Genomic DNA, 18,933 nt, shown 5'->3' on the forward strand with positions numbered 1-18,933 from the left:
GGGAAAAGGAGAAAGGAGACTTTACTTGTGGCCCTCTGTCTGGTCTGCATTTATCTGTTTGTCAAAAACACCCGACTTTTTACCTCAAATTACGAAATTGGTATTGTGTTTTCATTTTTTACTAATTTGTTTTATTATGGATAATGTTTGAATAAACTACTATTATTTCTAAGTCTTTTTCTAAAATGGGTTTAAAAAAATGTGGATGTAAATGGTTTGGATTCAGCCGGATACCCCACCGGATCCAAATTCATTTCATCGGATTCGGTCGCCAAGTCGGATCGATTAATAATAGGATCCGGACTTTGTATTGAGTTTTGCGAGTTCGAGTTTGAATAACATCTACGTTCAATTGAAATCCCAACCTCAATGCATGTAAAAATATTGTACTTTAGGCTATGTTTGGGAGCCTTGAATGGGTTGTGGTTTCCCCAATGTTGTAAGTATCGGACCTGTATCGATTTGGCCAACATTCAGGTGAATACACCGATACCGATTCTCAAGTGAATAGCTCCGAATCTGCTAAAAAAATACTGTCAATCAGAATGTGACATGTAAAGCTATTCAAATAATATTAAAAATTTAATTATAAGTTATTTTTTATATTTATTAAAAAATAACCGATTCAGGTCAGTATCGTATCAATTTTCTCGCAATACGATACATATTCGCCCGATTCAGGCCGATAAGCACCGATACTGACAACACTGGGTTTCTCCATACTCTCATGTTCTCTTGTTGTTTGAGAGCAGTGGCATTGCTGAAACTATGCATTGGGAATGGTATTGGCAACCCTAACACTACATTTTAATACCATTCACAAGAGGATTGGCAAAACAATATTTTGGCAACATACTGAAAACCCTATTTCCATCCCAATGCAAAGCTCTCAAACATAGCCTCAAGGTAGATGGATAAGGATTTTTTTTTTTAGAGAGAGAGTATATATGGATTTGGTTTTAGATTATCCCTATCTAACTCTGGATCTAACTAGCTTGGACTTGGCAATAGCCAGATCCGAACTGAGTCCAACCGGTTTACATTCCTTGTTGAAAACTGATTTAGATCTGATATCCGACCAACTCTGAATATGATTAGTCAGATTCGGTAAAGCAAATTGAATCTGATTAACAATCATATTTGGATACAATATGCAGATTTGCATCCAAATATGAAATTTTCAAATTACATGAACTGATTATATACAAAATACATTTGATTAATAATTAGATTTGGATTTGGATTTGGATTTGGTATTACCTTTTTGTCATTCAACTCTGAATCTAATTGTGCTAGATCTAAAAAAGATTGGATTCAATAATGCCTATATCCTGCCTAAGTGCCACCCATTTACATCCCTATCCAAAAGTCTATGAGTGTTTCCTTGTTCAGTTTCTTTTGGGATCAGACCGGTGGCTTGCTTAGTGGTTGTCCTTTTGCATGCTAGGGCACTGGATCGGGGTTTATTATATAGGAGGGGAGGCCCATTAAGTGATTTCTTTCTTTTTAAAAGGCAAGCTGAGGTTAGGCAGATCCCTACCAGTTATACAACTGTACCATTGGGTTTTGAACCTGCAACGTCCCGACACAAGGTTACCTGCACTAGCTGCTCCTACCAGGCAAGCGGAGCCCCGTTGGTCCCATTAAGTGACTTCTGTTCCTATGCAAGTTCTTCGTCTCAAAAAAAAAAAAACTAATGAACATGAAAACGATGGTTCATTGATAAATCTCTTTTTCAAAAAAAAAAAATCTAGTTCATTGATAAATCACCTATCCGGGTTGCTAGTAAGCTTTGTGTGCATGAACTCATAACCGTGCCATTTGCATCATTCAAGAAGACTGAAGGCATACATCTTCTCCTGGAGGAGTGATCATCTTGAAATGTGATAGCTGGGTGCGTTTGAATCGCCGTTCGTGCCCATGCAAATGTGGGATGCATGAACACAATATTGGTGCGTCCTGCAAATGCCGTTTTGGCATCCGTCGCTGCTCTGCGACCCCTTAGAGTATGTTTGATCGGTTGTCCAGGGTTAGACAAAATGAACAAAAAGAAGAGAACATTGGTTATGTTCGTTCCTTAACAACTGTTCTAAGTCCAACATTTGTTTGGACCGTAATCAAATGCTATGTTCCAAATGTCCGTTGTTTGATGATAATGTGTGGATAACTTGGACATTCATAGATAATGGGTCGAAGTACTTCATTTTGGATCGTATGACCCGATCCATCCACCATCTTACATGTTTTAACAAGTTTATTATGGTTTTTTGCCTTTATATGGATTCAATTATGAAATTATATCCAAAATCATGAATTTTTACACTGAATATGGATTTGGAATTGGATTTTTACACTAAATATAAATTTTTGCCCCAAATATGGATCTCAAATGAGATTTTTGCTTTAAATATGAATTTCAAATTGGATTTTTGCCCCAAATATGGATCTCAACTTGAATTTTTGCCCCGAATATGGATCTCAAATTGGATATTTGCCTCGAATATGAATCTCAAATTGGATTTAGTGTCAAATATGAATCTTGAATTGGATTTTTGCTCCAAATATGGATCTTGAATTAGATATTTGCCCTAAATATGAAATTTTGCCTCGAATATGGATCTCAAATTGGATTTTAACCTTGAATATGATTTTTAAATAGGTTCATCAACAACATTTAGTCTTCACCATAACCCCATTTCATGATCAATTTCATGAACATAACCATCATAATTTCAACGAATTCAGTTCATATCACTTTAATCCTCTTCTCAAGCAAAAAAACAAGTGCTCGTAACCAGCATCCGCCAAAGGAGCAACTTGATGCATGATGATAGTTCTAGGGATGTAATAAACCTGAGAATATTCAAATAGGGTAATATTACAGGAAATTGGGCATTGGGAAGTATCCTTGATGATTACAAGGATCCAGTTTCCTTCTTAAAATATGCACAAATTAAAAGTGTAACACCTCAAAATTTCGAACTTGTAAACCTTTTGAAAATGGTTTAATGGCTAGAAAATCTTTTTTATTTTCAGAGTTTATTTATAAAATCAGCGGAAGCATTTCTTTAAAAGAAAAAAGGGCAAGTCGACAATCTTGGGCACGTTAGCTAAAACAACAAAAAGACAAAGGCATAACTTGCAAATATCTAGATGAAAACATTCGTATTATAAATAGTTTTTAAGTTGTACAAAATTTGGATTTCTTTAAGAAATTCGTAACAAAAACCCAAAACGATCAGGACAAGAGCTGCGAGTGGTAACAGTGGATCCTGAAGACATCTCGCATTCGCGTCATCGCCTGCTAAGCACCTAATCATCACCTGTACCCATAAAATGGGTTAGTTTCGTGAAAAACTAGTAGGTGCACAAGTAGACAGAAATGTCTGAAAGAAACATAAATAATTAACTATGTGTGATGAGTAACTAAGCAATTATTGAACTAACATGAGCAGTTTATTAGCATAAGTAAAAGTCTAACTAGCACATGTTGCATGATGTAACAAAACATTTAATAATGTATTGAGATCACTGAGCATAAAACACAATTCTACAATTCATCAAGTGGAGTGCACAAGTTACTTTATGTTCCATCATTAACTGGCCTGCGGGTACGCGCAGACGCGAATCGTAGAAACAACTGAGACTAGTTCGAGCGTCTATTATTCTATGTATTTTGAATAACCCGAATAGCTAGTTGAGTTTGTTCTTAAGGGGATGGTCGTTAGCCGAGAAAGGATTCCCCAAAGGCGTTCGTGGCTACGGATGCATCCCACTTCTACAGAAGTCCAAAAGATCTACCACCTAGGATAATATCTAGTAGTCTCATCCCTTAACTCCGATGACTGGGGACACCGAGTCTTTGTTCGTAGAATGATTGTTAACAACCTGTCCATCGAAGTGTGTGTATCAATATGTCCTCTCCCTTGACAGACAACAAGAAAATGAATGTGTGTGTCAGGGGTTACTTAACCAACGACCCATTCTACAAGATCTGGCTTTTTGACCCAATCGAGCATCTTACCTGTGAAGGCGATAATCAATCAATGTGTAATGTGTTTTACCAATGTGCTCATAGCACTAGTCGAGGTCGAATGACCGTCTCAACATCCGTCGTATTGCTCGCATGCCATGCATGTCTATGAGCATGTTACGAGGAAGGGTTCTAGGTCCTCAATAGGAACCTCAACAATCATAATTTGCAAAGATATAATGTCATCATTCTAAACTTCTGAAATGACCAATATCATGTGCCAACTTATGGCATGTGATTTTCTCGAATCTCACATTCGTTATCGTAGTGTCAACATGAACACCAATTTTGACACTGACAACGATAAACGGTAAATATGGATTTCGCATAAGAAAATTACGCTCACAAGCTTGCTCGAGTCACAGATTTTGGAAAAACTCAAGCTGCGCTAAAAATACTAAACAGAGTAGAAAAACTACTCCTTCTGAATGCTTGATTCAGGATGACCCATTGCGATGCTTCAAAACCAACATTATTTGCAGAACCGTATGTTTGATAAAAAGGGACTCCTTTCATCCATCGATATTGCAAATTTTAAAGACAGAAAGCAGCAAATGCGAAAGCAAAAGCCTGGGTGCAAAGCGCGACGACAAACATAGAACAAGTAATGCGAAAGCAAATGACAAGGATCGTGAAACTGCGTCCTTGAGCTAAAGATAGAAAGCAGGAAATGCGAAAGCAAAAGCCTGGGCGCAAAGCGCGGTGGCAAATTAAAGACAGAAAGCAGGAAATACGAAAGTAAAAGCCTAGGCGCAAAGCACGGCGGCAATTTAAAGACAGAAAGTAGGAAATGCGAAAACAAAAGCCTGGGGCAAAGCACGATGGCAAATTAAAGACAAAAAGCAGGAAAATGCGTAAATAAAGGACAAGGATCGCGAAACCACGTCCTTTAGCTAAAAGCATACTTATATACTTATACGTATATAAATATATATATATTTGTTCTTTCGGTCTTTAATTATTTAAGCTAGCTTCAATTATTTAAGTCCTTGTGCAATTTCCCCTACCTCGGGGTATTGCGAGAAAGATGTCATCTACGAGCGTAGGTAATCGCCGGTTCGGTTCGCGGGGCGCGAACGAGCTCCGTTGCATAAGCTGCAAAGGTACGTTATTAGCATGCATTTAAGTGAATAAGGAAAATGGCAACAAAGGACTGGGGTCTCGGCTTCTCTGCAAAACAAGGGCAGGGATCAACGGTCCCTGCAAACTTGAAACAGAACGGCGTAGGGTCCAATGACCCATGCTGCAAAAGAAAACAGCTGCAGGGGCCATCGGCCCCTACCGGATATTTAAAGAAGGGAAGGGGCCATTGGCCCCTGCCGGGTTTATAAAAAAGAGGGACAGGGGTCTTCGACCCCTGCCAAACAAATAAGAGAGGGGGCAGGGGCCATCGGCCCCTGCTGGGTCTTCAAAAAGGGAGGCGGGAGCCGAAGGCTCCTGCTTAGTTTTAAAGGAAGGGCAGGGTCGATGGCCCCTGTCGAAAAAATGAGCAGAGAGAGGGAGCGCAAGGGCCAAAGGCCCCCTGCGGCTTTCAAAAAGAGGAGGCAGGGGCCAAATGGCCCCTGCTGTGTTTCCAAGAAACGAGGCAGGAGCCGAAGGCTCCTGCTTCCTTTCTTAAGGGAAGGGAAGGGGCCATCGGCCCCTACTCAAAAGAGAAGGGCAGGGGCCATGGCCCCTGCCGGAATAGTAAAAAAGGCAGGGGGCGAAGCCCCCTGCCTGCTAAAAGAGACGAAGGCAAGCGGGGCGCCCCCCTTGCCTGTCAGAAAAAGGGAAGAGGAAGGAAAGGGGGGGAAATGAGAGGAGAAGGGGGGTTACCTGGGCTGTCAGAGGGAGAGAGATCACCTGGGGAGGTGGGAGGTCGCCGGGCTGCCTCGACGGAGAGGGGCTCACCGGCATCGGTTCAGCGATGAGAGAGGGAGAGAGATGGAGTCGGGGAGGGAGAGCAGAGACAGAGGGGAGAGAGACGAGAGAGAGAGTCGGGGGAGAGGCTCGAACGCCTCTCCTCCCCCTCTCTCACTCCTTTTGTAGAGGGTGCAGGGGGTGGGCAGCCCCCTGTATGCCGCCTCTTGCCAGCCCCTGAAAGCCCGTTCGACGGGCTGGGGCTGGCTCGGGTATGGATCCGGGTCGGGTCCAGATCTGACCCGGGTCCGGTTTTTTTTTTTACGCTGGGTTTTACAAAAAGACCAAGTAATATTACAGCTGCTGTTGATGTTCGGGTTCCCAATTGTTGTAAAAAGGTCGATCATGGCCATTTCAAATATGATAAGTCTTCTCAATTTCCTTAAACATGTTCTGCCATTTCGAATATGATGAGTCTTCTCAATTTCCTTAAACATGTTTTGCACAAAGACTATGGTTCAAGTGATTTTTCAGAGAAGAACCAGAAGTTATGCACAGAAACAACTCTCAGTGATTACATATAGGGAGGTTCTTGGATGTATACCAGTGAATTTTCTTAGACACTAGGATCAGTTTGGTGCCAATGGAACAGGGTACTCGCATTCTGTAGTGAAACTGTGGTTCCAACTCTTCTTTATAGCAGAGCCAACATGTAACCAAAAAAATCCAGAGAAGCACAACAATCCCTGCAACAACAATGCACAACTTCCATTGTATTCAAGCTCCACCAAGAGCCAACTAACAGAAAAGAATCTAAACTATAAACATGAGAAAAACAAAAGGTGCTGCAATTTAATCGAATTACAATCATCAAAGTGAAGTTGGATCTCTCTAATTGCCTGTTTGCCACGGTCTACAACAAGCAAAGAACAACTACTTCCAATATATATCACTTCAAAATCATTTGAAAACTTTGCATCTTCACTTGGCCCATCAACATGGTCACCTATGCTCCATTTTCCTCTAGCTATAGTTGTAACTCCTATAACAATTATGAGTAACCACACTGTAACTTCTCTTACACTTAGAATGAAACAAACATCATAAACTAGACATCACTTATCTTAAAACACTTGCATGATTATTCAGAACATTCAGAAACACTGTTCTACAAACAGAACATACATGGGAAGAAAACTAGAGAATTCAGTAACACCAATAATATTTTCTTCTGTTCTTAGCAAAATGCTGTGAAAGCCTTAAGATGATACAGAACAATTATTTTATTTCTCTTTCTATCAAAATTTAACCAAAATCTAATGTGTGCCACAACAAAACAGTTTTAGTCATTGTTCCACTCATGCATTGGTGGCTATAACAAAAGAATAAGGATGGCACTTCACCCACTTCCAAAAGCTCAAAACTACTAGCCATTTGACTCAGGACAGCCCTTAAAAAAACCACAATAGACCAGCCACCCCATATCCGATAACTAAGAAGGGTCCGACTGCATCCGACCAAGAGGGTGGCTGGAAAATAAGATGGGAAGGTGGTATCTGACATGCGTGGCACTTAACCCACCACCCCAGCACTGTAAAACCAATAGAGGGTCTTAGAAAATAAAAAAGCTTTTTCTGGCCAGACCGAACACGACCGCAACCATTCCGGCCATGTGGGTGGCCAGAAAAAAGTGGTGTTCAGGTGTCGTCTGTTCAACGACGGCACCCCAAGAACATTTTCCACTCTATGTGGCTGAGAGTGGTCTGGTAGGGTCATGGTGCCGCTTCGGTCCTCTCACGTTTTCCTCCACCCAACCAAATGGGGCATGGAAGAAACAAGGAAGAGAAAAAGATGACTGGAAGTTTGCCTACCTTGGTACGGTGGAAGCCGGGGATGGTGGCCGGAGAGATGGTCGGTCCTCCCCCTCCGCTACCTCTACCAAAGGTGATCCTACTGCACAGGAAAGAGAGAGAGTCGGGCAATAGAGAGGGGCGCGCCCGTCAGGCATTATTTTTTTTTTACTTTGTTCCTCCCGTCTCCGTTCTTTTTGTAATAGGGGTGGGGGTGGAACGAAAATATCACAGAAACATGGATGCGGCGGACGACGTTCTGCGAGTTCGCCGCGTCCCATGTTTGTTAAAGAACATGTAATTTTGAGGCTTTTGGTCCCGCGCAACGCGAGAAACCAGCCATCAAACATACCCTCATGGATCAGTAGAGCACGGACAGTCACAAACACACCCAACAATTTTTTTTAAGTGGACAGAGCAGAACAGTGTGTACTGTCCTATCGTCAGACGTGCATGGACATCCCGCTCTGTCCTGTCCACGCACATATGTGGTTGAAACGCACCATTAGATTACTGGATCTGTGTACTGTAGGGTTATTCATAAAATTGAAAAGTGACCAATGGGGGGACTCAGCTTGTGTGGTAGGAGCAGTTAGTGCACGGCATCTTGTGTTTGGGACGTTGCAAGTTCCACTTATTTAAGAATCTTTTTAAAATTAAATGTGATTAAATATCAAATTTAAAAATAAATAAATAAGAACTGAAATTTTCCTAAAAAATGGTGATAAAACACGGACACATTTTTTTTTGTGATATTTTCAGTTTAATTTTAGAAAAATGTGATTGATCACTATAATCCTGATTTTATCCAGCTTTCTTAATATGTATCATGGCTAATAGCTCCAAAGTGGTTTGGGGTAGTGGGATGGGGGCCTAGACTGCTAGGCAGATAGGTTCAAATCTCATGGGCATCACTCCTTGCCCAAGAGTTTTACGCTGTCAGGGCAGTGACCATAAGTATGGTAGGCAGTGCCAGTGTGGCTAGGTCTCTGATCCTGGAGGCAGTTTATCCGTGTAAATATATATATATATAAAAAAAAAGTATCATGGCTAATCCATTCCTAAAAAATTTGATTTCCTCCCAAAGTATGTCACTTTTGTGCTGGATTTGAGGAAATTGGATATTAAAAGTTATGTTTTTAAATTGCTGACAAAGCATCAATGCTGCATATTTGATATATTGAAAATTATTATTAAAATTATAATGAAATGTCTTTGTTAGGGATGCACAAAGATCTTGGGCTCAACCCGTTGAAGCTTGGCTCGAACCCGTTTGAAAAAATAAATGAGCCGAGCTTGAACAAGGGTTCAGACTGGGTACACATAAACTAGCCAAGCTTGAACAGGAAGATCATCTCAGATAAGCACGGTAAGCCCGATTAAGCTTGGCTCACATAGTTATATAAAAAAAATAGATTTTATATTTGTATGTATTTTGTTCATAATGTGGTTATAAAGAGAGGTATTACCTTAACCTTAACTGATAAGTCATTGGTTATTTTTGTAAGTGGCATAGGTTCAAATCCCACCATTTTCATCTCTTTCAAAGAAACATTTTACACAAATTTCAAAAAGAATGTTTTTAAATTAAAGGTCTTCAGTTGCCCCAAGGGGGGTTGGTATAGTGGTGTGGGGACTTGGCTGCTAGACGGGCAGTCAAGGTTCGATTCTCATGGGCGTCAACCCTCTGCACAAGCCAATGCGTAGCACAGGCCCTGGGGGGCAGGGGTCCTAGCCTCGGAGTTTTACGCTGCTGGCATGACGACTGTAGGTATGGCAGGTTGAACCAGCGCAACCAGGCCTTCGTGTTGGGTGTGGTTTCTTTGGGTTATAAATAAAAAAAAAAAATTAAAGGTCTTCAGCTTGAGCCGAGCTTAGCCATGCTCGAGCTCGACTCGATCCCAGGCAAAGGTTGTTCAAGCTCGAGCCGGAACAACCAGATTTTCTTCACAAGCCGAGCTTATTTCAATAATTTTTCTTTTTTCTACTCAAGTTAGGCATGTAAATGAACCAAGCTGCCCGTGGCTTGGCTCAGGTCAGGCATCATGAGGCTTGTTTGGTCCTCATGAGCTCAGTCATCCGAACTATGATCAGCTCATTTAATATAAGCGAATTGAGCTTGAGGTGTTCAGCTCAGCTTAGCTCGTCTAGTTAAACATATATATATATATATATATATATATATATATATATATATATATATATATATATATATATATATACACCATTTATGAAAAAAAAAACATGTTAAATAGTAGGTGGTATGCTTGTAGCCAACAGGTTAAGGGTTCCATTTTCAATGTGAACCATATGAAAAGACCATTTTTTATTTAAATGAACCACCTTGGGCTCGTACAAGCTCAAACTGAGCTTGGCTGGCCCAAGTCAGATAAGTCGAGCCCAAGCTCAGCTCGTTTACCAGTCCTAAGACACTCATGCAGCCAATATCTCCATGAAAAATCATTAATAAACATAAAGTAGATTAGCTGAACGAGCCTTTTGAAGAACATAAATTTATTCAGATAGGGTGGTGAGGATCCACCCTTCTGGTAGATAGATACTGTCAGATACAGCAAAAAGCAAAGGAAGACTAAGTACAAGAGTACCCAGCTTTGGAGTTCCTAACCAATGAAGATCTATACCCGGCCACTTCATGAAAGCATAGAGTCGAACATCTGTCAGCACCTTCTGATGCAGAAGGAGTCTAAGCAACAATAGCAACAGCCTAATATTAAGTCCCAAGATTCTAACGTTCTGAGTTTCAATTCCTCTCTTTGGCCAATTCTTTCCATAGCAAAAGCCACAGAGAACCAACTAAATGTGCTGCAGATCATAGATATCTTGGGAAGGTGACATTACTTGAAAGTTGATGCTAAAAAGAAAGAAAGAAGAAGATATCTTCAATATGTTAACAGTAATTTGAAAGAAAATGAGAAGACAATAATTGCAGATAAAAAAACATAATTGAATATTCCCCGAAACCCACATTTTTATACAATGTATAAAGTTATTACCCTCATATTCAAGAATCCTGCATGGTTCCAAAATATGCATGTATCTACAGCCTACATGCATGGTAATATTATGAGACAAAAGTACCTGCCCCCAAACCAATTTACGTGATCATGTATTTCAAAGAAGACACAAATCATATACTTCTGAGTTCCCTAAAAGTTAATGGATCCTTTTCTTATTTTTTTTCTTTGTATTTCCTTCTCCTTTACTTTGACATGAGTACCAATATGCACTGGTAGTTTCCCCATCCAGTTAGCTTCAAGGTGTTTCTGGTCATCCACCAAGAATTCATACATCCACATAATACACTTTTCTCATGGACCTTTCATATAGTAGCACATATGGCTATCCCGGTCCTACCATCCAAGAACACGGCAGAAAAGACCACTATGCTATCAAGGGGATACACCAAAATTTTCTTAATCCATATCTTTGCCCAAGATCAGTTGCCTTGTTTGAAATATTCTTTACTATTCATCTTGTTGGTTATCAGATTCTCCATCGTCTTCTACACTGCCAATATCTCCCAGCTTCTGATTCATGGTGAACACCCAGCTGTCGCCTTCCCCTATCTCCCACTGTCTTTTCAGCTCATTGATAGCATTGGATGCAGCTCTTGCAACCGCAGGATTGCTGTCCTGTGCTAACCTCTGCTAAGAGGCATGTAAATACAAGCCAGAAAGCAGATCAGACATCTAGCTTGATTTAAGAAGTGTCCTAACAGCAAGGGAGTTCATACATGTATGGGACTGGAGATACAGCTGAAAACTTGGAGTCAGCTTACTCACTTAGAATACCAAATGCATTACCTGCAAGGCCCCCATGCCTGCATTGCCAAGAGTCCACATAGATGGTGCGGCTGCCAAGGCATTAGCCAGAGCTTGCCTGCAACATATAAACAGATGTCAAAATAAGCATGTAACAGTGGAAGCCATGAAGACCAAATCGACATGATCAGACATGTAATAGGCTTTTGAAAAGATCACATATTTCAATATTTCAATCACGGAACAGATTTCAAAAAGATTGCAGATTCAAGCCCAGAGAAGAATGTTCAGCATTTCATCCTAGAGTAGGCACAATCATTATTAAAAGTTAAAACCTAAATAGTGGAAGTGCACTGATTATCCAATTGTAGATCGTGTTTCTTTACAATGCCAACTATATATACATGACATACTGTTGATGATGCTTCTTCGATCATTAGGAGTTTGAGAAGTGGATTTTTTTATTGCTCAACCAGGGAACATATGCCTTTTAGTTGCCCATTCCTACATATGTCAAGGTAAGAAGATTATAACAGAATATCACTCTGTACATGTGGGTTGTCACACCCCAAAAACCGCCATGTAACTGGTCATGTCTCAGAGAGTGAGATTGTAAATCATTCATTTCTGATGTTGGGTACAGTGTAAGCCCAACAAGGTTTCACAAAAGAAAGAATAACGAAGATAGAGCATTTGCGCAACTCTATTTACTAAAACTGTACTTTTATTTCAATATTTAATACCAGCTATAAACTGGCTTTGGGATATATACAAGCGCCTTCATTACATAAAACTAACAAAAGAAAATGACTCAAAATCTTCGATCTTTTTCTGCCCATATCCTTGTCGTGATTATCCTTCTAAACTGTCTGGTAACTAAAACCACCCTGCTTCATTATGAAAAGCACAATGATTAAGAAATGAGCTACCACAACCTAGTAAGTTATTATTTACCATCCATCTTAGAGTGTAAGGTTCATTTTCAACATAATCATTCAAAAAAGCATTGCTTTGAGAAACGGTTTATTGTACCAACCTCTTTTGAAATTCCAACAATTTAAAAGCATGATCTTAAAAAAAATTAGGCCACTTTTGGAAGAACTTTTTCAAAATTTTGTTACCATGTAATTAACTTTCTCGGACAGTCATCTTTCAAAAACAATTTACAACTAGCCTTTGAAATCTTGAAATAGAGTAAAATCCTTAGTTCAGTTTCGATATCATTGATTTGAACAATACTTTAAACAAAAGTCCTTGGTATAAGCAATACTTTTAAACTTTACTATCCAAAAACCATGTCCAAATGCCCCTTTGTTACCTGATGAGCCAAACACTTAATGCCAATCACATTGTGAAACAATTACCAACTGGGGAAGGGTTCACTAATAACATTTCAAAACCCTAGAGGAGTTAAGGCACAAGGTCAATATCTGCAATGAGTAATACTTAATGATGATGCATGAATTGTGCATCAATCTAACACATTATTCATGCATCTAGGCATCATTTATAGGTTAAGAACCCACACTTAGATGCATTTGAGCATGAATGAGCTACGGTTCGAATTTCGCTCAAATCGGAATTAAATTGAGTAAGTTATTGCATTTTTAGTGCATGGGTTCGGACCTCGAGGCAAATCGGGTCAAGATCCGATCCAAATGGTCATTTTGGGCCTTAGATCAATGCACAAACACCACAATCCAACCCAAATAGGATCCAAACCCACTTCGAAAAATAATTGCAAAAAACTCCCTCTCAAAATGGTGCCTAGCAATAAGTTTCTTTTTAATCTCCTTTTTGGAAATTCCAAAAAGTGAGATTTTTACTATAAATAGTAGCACAAAACCCTAGGCAATCATTTTTGCCTAGGGATTTGCACCCATTTGTGCTGAGTTTCAATCCTCCACGCCTCCCTCTTCAGCCACCCCATTCCATCTTCTTCTTCTCCTTGGTTTTCCTTAGTTTTTCATCATTTCTCATTTTGTCGCCCCTCTTTCTTCCCCATTTCTTCTTCTTCTTCCATTTCTTTTCCCCCTTGTTGATTGCTGATCAATATTTGTTGTCTTTTGCAGGTGTAGCAGAGGTGTAAGGTGTCATTCTTGGCTGGGGTGCCATCTACTCCACCAAGATCGACCGGCTCTACCTCCCCGGTCTTCTTCTCCACCCGAGCTCGGCTCGATTTCCATTCCACCACTCGACGCATCTCCACCATGCATATCGCAGCAACATGCAGCATATTGCCACAGCAGTAGCATCATTAGCAGACGCTTTGGCGCAGCTTCTTTGGCTTAAATCGCTCCCCACTACCTCTCCATTCGTCGGACAGCCCAAGCGTGAGGTTTGTCTATTTTCCCCTCTTTTAGCTAAAACCGACATGTGTGTTGTTTTGTTTTTCGTTGTGTGCATGTTTTCTGGTTTGGTGGCAGCCTTAGCTTAAGTTTGTGCTCAGACCAGCACCCTAAGATCGAGTGTAGGTTGTGTCTTTGTTGTTTTAGCTATTTTGAATATTAGTATAGCTAATTTCCCTCTTGCGCCAAGACCGACTAGAGTTCTTCTAGCCGGTTGTGGTCGGTTTGCTTTAGGTCCTCCTTTTGTTTGATTGACGTAGACTAGCATAATTCTAAGCATTCAAAATTAGTTTACATTACTGTATCTTGCTGCATTTTGCTTAGATTTTCATTCATAGATGCATTATCGCCCAAATGCCAAAAATCGAGTAGGGTTCTTCCCGATTTGGGCGTTTGTCAAGTAGGTGTATTCATTGTTAATATTATATTTTCCAGCATGTTTTTAGGTGGTAATTAGTTAGTCTATACTGTGTTGTGTAGCGTAGATAGCTTAGATTAGTTAATTCTTGTCATTGTTATCGTTTTTAGTGTTTGATTAACCCGAAGGCCAAAAACCGACTAGAGTTCTTCTAGTCGGTATTAGGCGTTTATTGTAGTAAGTATATTTACTGTAGTTTACGGTTTTATAATTTGTTTGAGTGGTCATTTAGTTAGCATCTAGTCTGATATACAACGTAGTTAGGTTAGAATAATTTTCGTTTATGTGTTTTTGCTTCGTCGCACCCGTTCTAGCCTCACATGCCAAAACCGGCTAGAGTCTCTTCCCTAGTCGGTGTTGTCGGTTTTTACGAGGAAAAGTAATAGTTTATTTTACTGATTTCAGTATGTTGGTAGCGTACTCAATAGTAGACTGTCATGTATGTGTGTCTTAGTTAGCGTAGTCAGATTTTTAGCGTAGATAATAATTAGTTTTTATTCCTTGCGAATTCGTGTTTCATGACAGTCATGTTGCTGAAATTTTACTGAATTTGTGAAGCGTACATCCGGAGCTTCCGGAGTGATATTTGCAATCTGAAAGTTTTGCTGGATTCCTGATCGAGTCAGGAATCCAACAAAACAAAAATCACTCCAATCTGACTCCGTTTGGGCCATCTATTGTTCAGTTTGTGAAAGCCTGTCAGGAATTAGGGTTTAGTGTTGCGCGGGGACATAACTATCATTTTCGATTTTACATAAGTGTTATAGTTTTGTTTCTAAGTTTAGTAGCAGAGTCTGAGTCTAAGTACAAAGTTATTTTTAGCATTAGGTTAGTTTAGTATAGTTTAGTTTAATTAAGTCCTGTTATTTTCATTATTTTAAGCATAATTTGGTTTATTAGTTAACTTTAGCATTAGCATAGACTTGACTTTCTTAATTGTTTTTATCATCGTTACTAACGTTGATTTTGTGTTTTGTAGGTGATATACAGCTGCAGGTTAGTGCAATTCGTCCAACTGATAGCATGCTCTATTATGAAAATGATGAAAATGCCCCTACAACCTAGGGCTTGAGTCACTTTGTAGTTTTTCTTTTCATACTTGTTCAATTTGATTTCGTTGTATGATTGCTTGTAATTGAACAAGTTAATATCAATAAAGTGCAAATTGTAGATTTAATTGAGTGTATCCCGTTCCCTGTGGATCGATCCGTACTCACCACGAAAGTGGAAAGTCGGTTATTATTACTTGGTTGGCGATTTTCCAAAATACTTTAATGAAAAATACGTTTTAAAATACCGATTACAAAAATCCGACCACTTAATCTCATTAACTAGACCGAAGATCTATCTAGCCCGGGACCAATCCACTGGGTTAATAGAATTTCAATGGCAAGTCTCTAGGCCATATACACACACTTCACACCCAACACCAAAGGTCTTCCTCGGAAGATACGTTGAGGAAACACAACCAACTAGCGGTTCGATACATATTCAATACAAAAGTGATTGGACATTCTAAAATTCACAAATGCTTTGATATTAAAAATCATTTTACTTGGAAGCACATATACTTTCAATGAATAAATCAAAACCCTTTTTTAAATAAACAATTCTTTGAGATAAAATGTATAATCATTTCTGAAATCATAGGTGTAAAAACATTGTATTTTATTTTCTTTTTGAAATCATAGGTATGAATAGTTCTTTTAAAATAACAATTTTGAAAACCATAAGTGATGTGGGGATTTCCAATCTTGCTAAAATGTAATAAAGAATAGCTTTACAATTAATTCCAATAAATTCAACAATTTAGGAAGAATGAAAGATCCTTATCATTATAATTTGCAATAAAAATATATAATGGTAGAAGCATCTCTAATTATGAAAAGGCATGACTACTAAACCAAATTTAACTCTAACTGCAATTAACAAATATAAATTACTCCAATCATAAATAGAGAACTGAAACTTACACTTACTCTAAAATGTAAAAATAATCCCAATTTCGAATGGTAAATACTAACTCACTTCAAAATGTAATTTTCATAAAATGGTAATTAAATTATTCTCACTATGAACATTAAATCCTAACTTCAAGATAAATTTCTATTTACAAGTCATAAAGCAAACTCTAACTTCAAAACAAATTTGTAATTTACAAATCATGATTCAAATATAATTCTAACTTCAAATGACAAATAGCAACTTACCTTGAAACTCTCTCTCTCTCCTTCTCTAGTTGGGACAGCCTCTAAGAGCAACTCAAGTGATGGGGAGGGGGTCTCCACCCTCCCATATTTCTATCCTCCCATACTCACTAGGGTGTGGATACCTCACTTGCTTCGTGTCCTCCTAGTGTTTGGTGTAAGTATGGTCATGGACACTCAGTTGCTTGAGGTGTCCATTCCTAGTTGTTTGCATTCATATGTTGACACCTAATAGGATGATGTGTCAACTCTTGTTGACACCCAGCTACTTGGTGTGTCATTCTACTACATTAACAATAAGCAGGTTGTAGTACTTAGGCTGAACTGAACCCTATTCAATCCAAAATGGCACACTCAAATCCATATCTATTGTAGCCCTTGTTTATTTTTCCTTTATGTCCTCCTCCTATAATGTATGGACAATTATGACCTTAGGTTTGACCTAGGTTTGACTGTTACAATTTACCTAGAATATTTGTCTTCTATAATTCCTAGAAGATTATGACCATGGTTTGATTTTCTGAAGGAACCCAAGTTTGACTTTGAATTTTCATTTCTTATAATTTTTGGACAATTATGCTCCAGTTAGAAGGATGGAGAAATGGGAAAATATATTAGTTAAAAGAGGTCGGGGTAGGCCTAGGAAGACATGGATGGAGGTGATAAGAAAGGATATGAATGCTTTGAACCTCACCGAGGACATGGCATTGGATAGAAATGAATGGAGGAGAAGGATCCATGTGGAAGACCCAGAATGATTTTCTTTGTTGGTTCATATCGCCGACCCCAATTGTTTTGGGATGAAGGCGTAGTTGTTGTTTTTTTTATAATTTTTGGACAATTATGATCATAGTTTGACTTTTCCAAGGGACCCAAGTTTGACTTTTATTGGTGACTTAGGTCAGTATATTACATGGGTCTTCCAACATATTTACAAGAAAAAAAATTTCTCTCACAAACCTTTTTGTTCAAGGAAAAATAAGATGTGTCATAGAAAGGTTTTAAATATTCATCAATACAACAAGCTAAGCATGGAAAAGGGTGAAAATGGCCAATAAGTAGTTTAAAAGCTGGAAATTTGAAGACATTTTATAGCTTTATGCTAAATCGTATGTTACAATATTTAATTTCACTGCCTTGGGATCTATACATATAATAGGATTTTGATGAAAAACACAGCTATATGTTTATATGCTTCGATGGCTTTCCATTGGGTTAAAAAAAAAAGGAAAAAATAGAGATAAAACCTTCGGGACTCTTTCAGAGTGCTGGTGCTATACTTGCTTGACTGTCAGCAAATTAAACCAATTTTACCAAGCAGTTTGAAGTTCTGATTAGTGTGAAGTATTAAGTTAAAAAGAGCAAAGACGGAGAAAAAAAGTAGAAAAACACATAAAAGCAAATAAAATGTTACATACCTAGTACCAACATCAGGAGAACTAGAACATTCAGCCAATAAAGAAACACTACTTTTTCCATCCATTGCATCAAGATCGATAAGAGTTGCCACTAGCAATTCAAGCTGCATCCATAATAAGCCAAAATCCAAGAAAATTAGTACTTCCAAAACTATCAACTTGCTTTAAAATACCAACTTCTTTATCATCTGATACTGGGTACGAACCTCATCTGGGTCAGTGTAGTCAATTCCATCAGCTTCAGATAGTGCAGACGCCATGCTCAAATATGCTTCCTGTATAGCTTGAAATATAAAAAAAAAATGAATATTTTTCTTTACATATAACATACCAAATCATCCATATAAGTGGTAAATGTTTGGAACCTGTATAGCAGTAATGCGATCAGATGATATTTCTCCCGGAAAGAATTCCATAGCCCTGCCGTTCTTCTCGAGCATGATTTGTCCCATCATATTATCATTGTTATCTCTAAAGGCATCTTTTCTTGGACTAGGAAAGAGAAAAATAAAAACTGTGTTTTAATATATTAACTTCAATGAAAATGATTCCAAATGGAAACATTAGATACTTACAGCTGGTACATTTTTTTCAACATCATGTCATGAATGTTCTTGACAAACTGCATAAATGAAATAAAAAACATTTTTGAATCATGACTAAATAAGAACAGTGATGAGTACAAGAAAAGGTAACTATGATCACTAACTTTCTCATAGACATAAAAAATATGCCTTGCTTTTTTAAAAATTTTGGGTGTAAAGAAAGCTTCAAGGGTATTTATTGCTAGAGCATTGTGCTAAATATTCCACTCTTGAACCTAGCTAGGAGAAGAAAAAAAGAAGAATATGTCCCACTCAATCACCAAAATGTACCAGTACTATCACAGTTAATTAACTGCAACATTTGACATATCATGAAAGATACAACAAAAATCACTCAGTAATAAATTCATGCATCACCTGCAGAAGCATGCAGGAAAAATGTATTAAAAGAGCTTAGAGCCATTATATGAGAAAAAGGTAAACTGGTATCCAA

General features: G+C 38.6%; 1 protein-coding gene across 9 annotated transcripts in view; it reads right to left on the reverse strand.

Moving 5' to 3' along the window:
- Nucleotides 1-3,150: 3,150 nt before the first annotated feature.
- Nucleotides 3,151-18,933, reverse strand: part of LOC149834116 (senescence-associated protein AAF, chloroplastic-like) — a 43,081-nt gene continuing 27,298 nt past the window's right edge. For 6 of the 9 annotated variants that reach the window (XM_090011219.1, XM_090011220.1, XM_090011223.1 and 3 more), the window contains 6 exons: nucleotides 18,471-18,517; nucleotides 18,261-18,387; nucleotides 18,102-18,170; nucleotides 17,896-17,999; nucleotides 11,547-11,622; nucleotides 10,641-11,387 (listed from right to left, as the gene is read on the reverse strand). In XM_090011219.1, the coding sequence (XP_089867345.1) occupies nucleotides 11,208-11,387; nucleotides 11,547-11,622; nucleotides 17,896-17,999; nucleotides 18,102-18,170; nucleotides 18,261-18,387; nucleotides 18,471-18,517 (603 nt within the window). In that variant the 3' untranslated portion in view covers nucleotides 10,641-11,207. Of the gene's footprint in view, nucleotides 3,324-6,476; nucleotides 6,619-10,201; nucleotides 10,595-10,640; nucleotides 11,388-11,546; nucleotides 11,623-12,210; nucleotides 12,392-17,895; nucleotides 18,000-18,101; nucleotides 18,171-18,260; nucleotides 18,388-18,470; nucleotides 18,518-18,933 lie in introns of those variants that run through there. The other 3 variants (XM_090011226.1, XM_090011227.1, XM_090011228.1) reach the window with 3 other exon arrangements.

The sequence above is a fragment of the Nuphar pumila genome, chromosome 6 (genome assembly GCF_984573655.1).
Source record: "Nuphar pumila chromosome 6, dmNupPumi1.hap1.1, whole genome shotgun sequence".
NCBI lineage: Eukaryota > Viridiplantae > Streptophyta > Magnoliopsida > Nymphaeales > Nymphaeaceae > Nuphar > Nuphar pumila.